This window comes from Sceloporus undulatus, chromosome 1, assembly GCF_019175285.1.
Source record: "Sceloporus undulatus isolate JIND9_A2432 ecotype Alabama chromosome 1, SceUnd_v1.1, whole genome shotgun sequence".
NCBI classification, from domain to species: domain Eukaryota; kingdom Metazoa; phylum Chordata; class Lepidosauria; order Squamata; family Phrynosomatidae; genus Sceloporus; species Sceloporus undulatus.
In genome coordinates, this window is record NC_056522.1 from 79,431,047 (window position 1) to 79,440,700 (window position 9,654).

Consider the following 9,654-nt stretch of genomic DNA (forward strand, 5'->3'; position numbering starts at 1 on the left):
ATGTGCATTGGTGCCCATTACACACCGGGGCCATGGTACACCAGTCATTCCACTGGTTACCATTGTGAAATAGACACCTGTACATTGTAATGTCGCAGCAGCCCCTAAGTGAATATGGACATTGAGAAACTTTATTGTTGTGTGCCTTCAAGTTGTTTCTAACATATGGTGACTTATCAGGGGAATTTTGAGGCAAGATTTGTTCCTCAGCCAGTGGGGGGGGTGCCATTGCCATACTCTGAGTCTGAAAAAGTGTGACTTGCCCAAGGTCAGCCACTGGGCTTCCATGGCAAGCAGAAATGCAAACCCTGATCTTCAGAGTAATAGTCCAATAGTCAAACCACCACACCATGCTGGCTCCTCCTCAGTTCTGTTTTCGGTATACATGCCCACTTATGAAGATGTAAGTCCCATGCTGAACTCCAGCCATATTTTTCTTCATGATTATAATGAAGAATTCCAAGCAGGTCTGCCCAGGGAGGGGGAAGGACAATTTGCTTCAGGGCATTACAAAGTAAGCATCTCCATGCCTTGGCTCTGTGCATACTGTCAGTCCCAGCCAAAACTCAGACTCATTGCTCACAGGAGCCAGAGAAAGGGGTCAGCCAGGACTTCAAACAAGACATTGGAGAGCTTGTGAAAATTCCCTAATCTTGGACTACCTTTCCCAGCATCCCTTGGCCAGGAACTAGGGGAAAATGACAAGTAGAGAGTGACTGAAAATAAAGGCTGCAATGCATGGTTTGTCCATTTACAAAGTGAATTAACTTCACTGTGACTTTTGGTCTGATCTCACACAGTTATATAATATAAACAATATTGCTGCCAACAAAATAACTGAAACACACACATGAGGCTGGTGTTTCTAGTGAGTTGTCTCAGATGCAAGAATGCCTACCTTAGATGACATTTTAGAGCATATTGGGGAGTTTGGCTTGTACCAGAAAAGGGCATTTTTTGTCCTGTGTTTGTTTTCTGCTGCCTTCACACCCATCTATGTAGGTATTGTCTTCCTAGGTTTTATACCAGAACACCACTGTCAGAATCCTGGGGTTGCTGAGTTAAGAGCCAGATGTGGCTGGAGTCTGGAAGAGGAGCTGAATTACACACTTCCAAAGAAAGTGAACCATGGTGAAACAGTCACGAGTCAGTGCCAGAGATACGACGTGGACTGGAACGTCACCGAGCTGGACTGCATTGATCCAGTAGACTTTTTCATCACGTCTGGGAACCAAAGCAGCATTCCTCTCATTCCTTGCCAAGATGGCTGGTTTTATGATGTCCGGGGTTCATCCATTGTGAGTGAGGTAAGAATGCCTTACATCAATTATGAGTTATTTGGTGGTAGGCAATCCTGGCATAAAGGACCAAAGCAGGGCCAGCCCTACCGTGAGGTAGAGTGAAGTGGTTGCCCACGTGGTGATGCATGGGAAGAGGGCAAGACACAGCAGTGAGATGTTGAAGGACAGAAGTATAGGTGCCATGCACAAACTACCCTGCTGCCCACCAGTGTAGTAAAAGATTGTGATCAATTCAGCATCCATGGCTAGACCTTAAACTGGGGGTGGGCAGCTATACCAATAGTAGGAGCCACATGTTATTGCATGCGTGCGCGCGCGCACCCACCCACACACACACATACACACACACCACCAGCTGGTAGACTACCATGATACTTTTCTATCGACCTGGAAGTCATGCAACATTGCTTCCCATTTTGATTTCAACTGGTTTTCATCTGGTTTCCCAGTGAGCATGCAAAGTAGCCCAGTTCACCTTGTTTTGGTGCAGTTTTGCCATAGTTTTGATGGTTTGGAGATGGTTTTTTTTTTTTTTTTTGCCTGAACGTAAATGTGTGTGTGTGTGTGTGTGTGTGTGTGTGTGTGTGTGTTAACTATTTTAACTTTTTTAAAAATTGCATGGGGATGGAGGAAGTGTAGGGAAGTTGAAGGATGCTAAAAAGATTTGAGGGCCACATGAAGTCCACAGAGTGCACTTTCCCCTCTTCTGCCCTGAACTTTGAAATTGGTGGTCCTTTTACATGATACAATTATAGCACTATGATTTCACTTTAATTGCCATGGGAGCATCCTATGGAATCTCAAGGTTTATTTTATTTTATTTTTATTCCGACTTTCTCCCAAAATGGGACCCAAGGTGGCTAACCCAGAGTTTTCAGTTTTGGGGTTTATCTAAACTGCATAAATAATACAGGTTGAGACAACTTTAACTGACATGACTGAATCCTACAGAATCCTGGGATTTATAGTTTTACAAGGTCTTTTAGCCTTCTCAAAAAGTGTGATGCCCCTCAAAACTAGAAATCCCAGGATTCCACAGAATGGAGCTATGGCACCAAAAATGGTGTTAAACTGCATTATTTCTATAGTGTAGATGCACCTTAGAGAACAAATATTTAGAATCCTTTAGAGGAAAGTTCTAATGTCTCAACAAACTACAAATCCCAGGATTCCTTAAAATGTATCCATGATCATTAAGGTGGAATTATAGTGCAATTACACCAGTAACAATTACACCAGGCAGCTGTGAGTCTCATCAGACATCCTTATCCAGGTAGTTTTCAAAGAGGTATCATGTTGGGGGCTATACAGACAGCTCTGACCTAAGGGATGACGTGATACTGCCCCATCCTAGCCAGATCAGGGCCATGGCAACTGCACGCTGAGGCCCCAATCTGGCATTTCCAGGGTGTGATAGCTGTGGGGCTGTGGCTATATGGTACTCTTTCAGCACTGCGTCATTCAGACGCAGCGCCAGAGGAGCACTGTGACACCATGTACCATGTGGAGTGGCATGCAGTGTCACACAGCACCCTGGGGGCAGAGTCAGGGCATGCATCATGTGGATGCAATGCCCTGACTCAGCCTCCAGGCTGGCCTTAATAGCCGGTCTGACGAGCCCCTTAGTCTCTTGCAGCATAAAAAAAAAGGAATGGAAGAGGAGCAGAGAAAAAATGTGGCAGCAGCATTATGACTGAGCATTTGTGAATATAAACCTACTTCTTTGGATGCAGTACAGAGTAATAATAAATGTTCAGGTATAAAGTATATTTAGACAGTTGTGAGAGTGAGATGGAATGTAATAGGATCCAGAAAAATGCAAATCATTTTCCTTGCCCTAAATTTTCAACAGGCTGCATAAGGTGATATGGATCTTTCAGATCTTTACATCAGCCAGTTAGGGTGTATCCACACTGCCAAATGAAAGCAGTTCAACACCGCTTTAACTGCCATCACTCTATTCTGTGGAATACTGGGAACAGTAGTTTAATGAGGCACCAGAGCTCTCTGAAAGACCTGGCTGAATGCTTTAGCAAACTCCAAATCCCAGGATTCTATCAGGTAGAGCCATGGCAGTTAAACTGGTATCAATCTGCTTCAATTCTGCAGTGTGGCTGCAGCCTCAGTGTATGGAAGCACCTTATCCAGGGACAGTATCACACGGAAGACAAAGTGCCCAAATTCCATGGATAAATGGGATTTAAATCCCTGGGAATATCCCGCAAGAACAGGATTGTTTTCAGACATATCGGGCAATTGACATTAATGCGACATTAACCCATGCAGAAAGCCCCAAATTTATGCTGCTATTCAACTTCGGGAGTTTCCCGAAGTTAAAAAGCGATGCAATTTTGCAGTTTTCTGCACGGGTTAATGTCACATTAATGCCCAAGTTGCATGACATTATCTGAAAACAATCCTGCTCTTGTGGGATATTCCTGAGTTTAAATCCCATTTATCCATGGGATTTGGGCGCTTTGTCTCCTGTGTGTTAAACTCCCAGGTGTCGTGGCTGGGAGAGGTAGGAACATGCCTGTGGTTGTACTGTAACAAACAATCTCCTTCCCAAAGCAAATCTGGTATTATCTTTTAGGCAGCAAGCAAAATCTGTTCTTTTCATTTGGACTTTTTGTGATTAATGGGATTTCATTACTAGTTAAAATAAAACAACCTAGCCATGATCCAAGGCAGGTTAACACTTTCATTAAATACATCTTAAAAGAGCATTCCAGTCCTTCCTATCAATGCTAGTTAAAATGGTGGACCATGGTCCATTGCTGATTCCCCAGCCATTGGCTGGCAGTTTGTGGCAAGTTTCCAGGAAAGAAAGAAATAATTGTAGTCCATGGGTACAAATATGGTGCCAGTCCCTAGCCCAATGGGAGAAAAACTTGCCAGTCCACCCCATCAGATAGCTTTAGATCTTTTTATCAGGCAAAGCATAGCAAAACTTGGAATGCCAGGAGGGGTGGAGATAGAGATAAATCCAAAAATAATCCTGGCCAGATATTGCTATATCTGACAGGATGGAGACAGCAGGGAAGAGGTACACTAGCTGACATCTCAGGCAATGTAGGACATGTTGCTTTTCTCCATCTCTAAAGTCAATGTTGAAGTAAGGTGGTCTGCTCAGAACTATGATGATCAAAAATAGAGGCAACTTGAGAGTATTTTCCTGTATTTTTTCAATGGCAAAACAGTAATGGTAACAGTAACATATTAATAATGAGTTATCCAGAGTGTTACTTTCTTGATTGTAGTAATGATAACAAGTAACAACCCATTGAGGTAGTAAAGTATGAGTAACTCAAATAATTTCCATTTTAAAAAAAATCAAACTCTAATTCTGTGTACCCCAGCAAACCACAAATCTCAGGTTTATGTAGGATGGAACTTTTACAGTTAAAGTAGTATCAGACTGCTATAGCTGCATAGTGTATACATAAGGGCCAGTGTGGTGTAGTGGTTTGAGCTCTGAATTATGACTCTAGAGACCAAGGTCTGAATCCCTGCTTGACCATGGAAACCCATTGGGTGATGTTAGGCAAGTCACACTCTCTCAGCTTCAGAGGAAGGCAAAGGCAAACCTCCTCTGAACAAATCTTTCCAAGAAAACCCCATGATAGGTTCACTTTAGAGTTGCCACAAGTCAGAAACTACTTGAAGGTATACAACATCATCATCATCAACAACAACAACACTATAGACACAGTCCTAGTTCTGTAGGAAGACAGAGTCCTCAGTGTGCTGTATTTGTTGTATGTGTAGATTCTCATTCACTCACCACTCTGCAATGAGAATTTTTAAAAGATTGCTCTCAACTCTGCTGTTAATATTCACTTGGATCCAAATTCAAATCAGATTGATTTCACTAGAACTTAAATCCAATTAACTTCATTTTAATCCAACCCATTTTAACTGGTACTCTTAGAACTAATGTTCTTGGCTTCTCAAATTCAATTATGTAATTGTCTATAATGATGCATCCTTTTCATTTTTAATCATTTTTTAAATTAAGTATGTTGTTCACTGTAATGAATAAAAACAATGATAATTAATTGGTATATAAATGCTTTTAATAAATAAATAAATAAAGCTCCAGTATCTTGGAATAAAAAATATTGGCTCATATTTGCATGTGCTGAAAATGCTCTTCAGAGCAGTGCTAGTCAAAGTGGTGATCCATGGACTAGTCCTGGTCCTTGAGCCATTGGCAGCCAGTCCAAGACTCGGTAAGTGACAGAAAAAATGAAATAAAGTTTCATATATATATTCTCTAATCTGGATTTTGTTTTGTTTTTAGTTTGACCTGGTGTGTGAGGATGCCTGGAAACTGGACCTGTTTCAGTCATGTGTGAATGTGGGATTTTTTGTTGGTTCCATAGGCATTGGATACATGGCCGACAGGTTGGTCAGATTTTATACATCAAGGGGGAGAGGCTTAGTATGTTAAGAATCTATAGAAGCTAGAGAATAGTGGTGTACAGAACACTCACAAATATTTTTGTCCATGAGGAGAAAAGATGTTTCAACACATCAAGACACCTCCAAATAAAAAATAGGTTAACCACCATGAGTTGATTTGATTTTGCATTATGGTACTTTCCTTTGGGAAAAAATATATTTGGAAAAACACCTCATTGCTTTTTGCACGATGAAATTTTCACAAAATGTCCTGAAATGTGAAAAAATCATAGAAAAGGGCACAAAAATGATTAGAGTCTTATCCAATAAGATTTCGTTCTTGTGCGCAACAATGAAACAAGCAAAGATTTACATCCTGTAACTTGAGTCACAGCCTATTGAAAATAGAGTATGGTTTTTCTGTGAAATTGGTGATATTTGTTGGATTTTGTTGCAATTGCTAGGTATTAAAATAGTTAAAACATTTGCATTCTTCATTGACCTCAGCTTGATGAAACATAGAATACATGTCTGATCTCACCATTAAGTATGGTCTGAGTTCATAGCTGGCACATTCACTGAATAGGAAATAAGTACCAATGTATTAGTTTTAAGGGGTGGAGGACAGAAAACCAATTAGAACCAGATTTGGCTGTGTACAACTGGGCTGATGGAATTGTGAACATCATAGACAATGCTATCTATAGCCCATCAGCTCTGAAAATATTTACAGCAATTTACAAGGGAGGTCCTAGAAACAAGGACATCAGAAACATCTTTTGGGGTGGAGTGAAGGAATGACACTCAAGTCTAGTAGTAAGGCAGGGAAATTTGCAAGGCAGGTGCCGTGGATATGTAGATGGGAAAAACGGTCCAGACAAGTAAGTTTACATTTAGATTTGTAGAAATTTATTTTACAAAGTTAAGTGGTAAAGCCATACCTTTATATGTGGGGACTAATTCTCTTACTGAAAAGCAAGAAATGTGGTTTTGATTTTGTCTAGGAGCAAATTAGCCTACCGTTTTTATTCCCATAGCATTAATTGTGATGAGGGTCACACGTCTGGTTTCATTTATATAATAATGTGTCATTTTTCTCAATAGGTTTGGCCGTAAATTGTGCCTGTTAATCACCATCCTTATCAATTCCATCTCCGGTGTTCTTGTGGCCATTGCACCTAGCTACATCTGGGTGGTGATCTTTCGCTTAATACAAGGGCTGGTCAGTAAAGCAGGATGGTTAACAGGCTACATCCTGAGTAAGCCTTTTAATTGTTGTGTCTTCTGGGGATTAAATAAGTAAATTAAAAGATCCAATAGATTTGTTGTAGCACAATTATGTTGAGTGTAAGCTCTGCCAAGAAATGTAAGGCAGGATCAGAGAGTTTGAGGGCTTATCTACGTGGCTTATTTCGAATTCTACTCAGGCTCACTGTGTCCAGTGTACATGATACAGGGCCAAAACTCCAAGTCAGGTACAAATTTATGGATATGAAGTCGAAGGCTTTCATGGCTGGCATCCACAGTTTTTTGTGGGTTTTTCGGGCTATGTGGCCGTGTTCTAGAAAATTTTCCTTCCTGACGTTTCACCAGCATCTGTGGCTGGCATCTTCAGAGAATACTTGCCAGGAAACAATGGGTGTATATATACTGTGTGAGCCTGGGAATGCAGGAGTGATTTGTATGTGTATTGTTCTGTGCTGATGGCCGGCCTCAGGCTGGGAGGCTAATGCAAAAGAGAATTAATGTCTGCTAATTGGTGATCATTATCTGCTGGGAAAGCCCCTGACTCTAAATGGTTTCCCATTTGCATTTGCTGACTCCTTATTCCTCAGGACTGGTAGCCAAATTTTGTTCACTTTAAGGGTTTCTTCTTTCTGTTTGAAATTATCCACAAACATCTGGACTCACTGTGAACTAGGACACACTGCTAGCTCTTCTTGTACAAGAGACCCAATGGCATACCTACACATCCACTTCACTCCTGAGACTATGAATGTTGCACAGTGGTGCAGTTCAGCTTGCATAACTTGCAAAGTTACTGCAACTTGTGAAGTTACTGATATAACTGTTTTCTGCTGCTCCAGAGACTAGGACCCGGAACAATGGATGCAAGCTACAGCAAAAGAGATTCCATCTCAAAATTAGGAAGAACTTCCTGACAGTAAGGGCTGTCTGACAGTGGAATACACTCCCTCGGAGTGTAGTGAGTCTCCCTCCTTGGAGGTCTTCAAATGGAGGCTGGATGGCCATCTGTCGGGGATGCTTTGATTTGGATTTCCTGCATGGAAGGGGGTTGGACTGGATGGCCCTTGCGGTCTCTTCCAACTCTATTATTCTATGATTCTATGATTCTATAACTTCGCAACAGGATTCCAGCCACCTATGCTTAAAATATTTCTAATTCACTTTGTATCAGCAGATCTCCCAAGTAAGGTATATCAGTGAAATCACTTTAAGAGCAATTTAAACTTTATGAACAGTTTAAATAATTTTAAATTCACCTCAAACAAAATAAGACCCACAAACTGATAAAGCCACACTACAGTCTCACCTGGTCCCTAATAATTGTATGAACAGGTAGGTTTAAATTTGTGAAACAATCAAACCAACCAATGCCAGTAGAGCTTCTAAGGACAGGTCACTTCACCACCACAACATACAAGCCAGAAATCTTTCTCTTGTACCTCCACATGGTGTACTGTTCTCACTGGAGAGTCACAGAAGAAGGCCTTCATGATAGATCTTAATGATCAGGCTGGTATATATCTACATAGGGGGATCTAGATTCAATAGTATTTAGATAATTCCCCCTAATTTACACTGATTATGTTTTTCTGTTTTTCAAAGTCACAGAATTCGTTGGCTTAGACTACAGGAGAACAGTTGGTATAGTTTACCAAATGGCCTTTACTGTTGGGCTCCTTGTATTTGCTGCTATTGCTTATGCAATTCCTCACTGGAGATGGCTACAACTTGCTGTGACATTGCCACACTTCTTCTTCCTACTGTATTACTGGTAAACAAGACTTAATTTCAATAAGGAAGCAAAAGAAAAGAATATAAGTAAAAACATCAGCATTGGAAGACAGAACTATATAATGACCTAGGTCTGATCCCTATTGGTTAGTCCCAATTAAGAGTAGTCCTGAATAGTGAGTCAACACACAGGTAAATCTCACTGAGTCAATGGTTCTACTTGAGTTGAAACTAACAATAGGATTCAGGCCAAAATGTTATGTGTAGTTTGCTAAATTTGGGCTAAATAGTTCATTTCCCCCCCAGAAAGAGTGTACTTGTTACCCATCTGACTTTAACCCTGGGAGATGTTAGTACTGTATATTTTAAGCACATAAACTATGCAAAGGGAAGAGTAATTAGAATCTAAACAAGGTTAATGGACAATATGGCTTTGTAGGTTATTTTCCAATAAATTTACAATTCAAAATATAAATTAGAGTGTAAGATACTTGGCACTAAGATGTTGATCTTTGCTTTTGTGTTCAGTTTCTCACAGTGCTCAGACCAATGCCCATATTATCCTACCTTTTCTTTTACAATTAATATTATAGCCAATTTCTTGACATTTCAGGTGTCTTCCAGAGTCCCCACGGTGGTTGATAGCCCAACAGGAAAGTGATAAAGCTCTGAAAATCATAAAAAGCATTGCCAAGGCAAACCAGAAGAAGCTACCTTCATCAATGGAGGTAAACCAACCTATTTTATCTTCAAAAATTTTATTAACTAAACATTAGTTTTTATATTATGTATATATTGTTCATAATTCAAGACAGAAGTCAGTTTGCTGCAAACTTGAAGGTGTGTTTAATTGTCAAACCCATTCTTACAGAGTAACTGCCCTCAGATCAGCCCAATGTATACTTGTAATTGTACTTTTTTAAAAATATTGTTAGCAGCCATGAGTCTCAGTTTTGGGAAAAGGTCAGGA

The 9,654-nt window shown here is 40.5% G+C and overlaps 1 protein-coding gene across 2 annotated transcripts in view; it reads left to right on the forward strand.

The window, feature by feature from the left end:
- Positions 1-890: 890 nt before the first annotated feature.
- The window catches only part of LOC121932860 (solute carrier family 22 member 2-like), a 23,510-nt gene continuing 14,746 nt past the window's right edge, over positions 891-9,654 (forward strand). For both annotated transcript variants that reach the window (XM_042471908.1, XM_042471900.1), the window contains exons 1-5: positions 891-1,307; positions 5,605-5,708; positions 6,810-6,964; positions 8,556-8,724; positions 9,298-9,412. In XM_042471908.1, coding sequence (XP_042327842.1) covers positions 891-1,307; positions 5,605-5,708; positions 6,810-6,964; positions 8,556-8,724; positions 9,298-9,412 — 960 coding nt within the window. The remainder of the gene's footprint in view (positions 1,308-5,604; positions 5,709-6,809; positions 6,965-8,555; positions 8,725-9,297; positions 9,413-9,654) is intronic.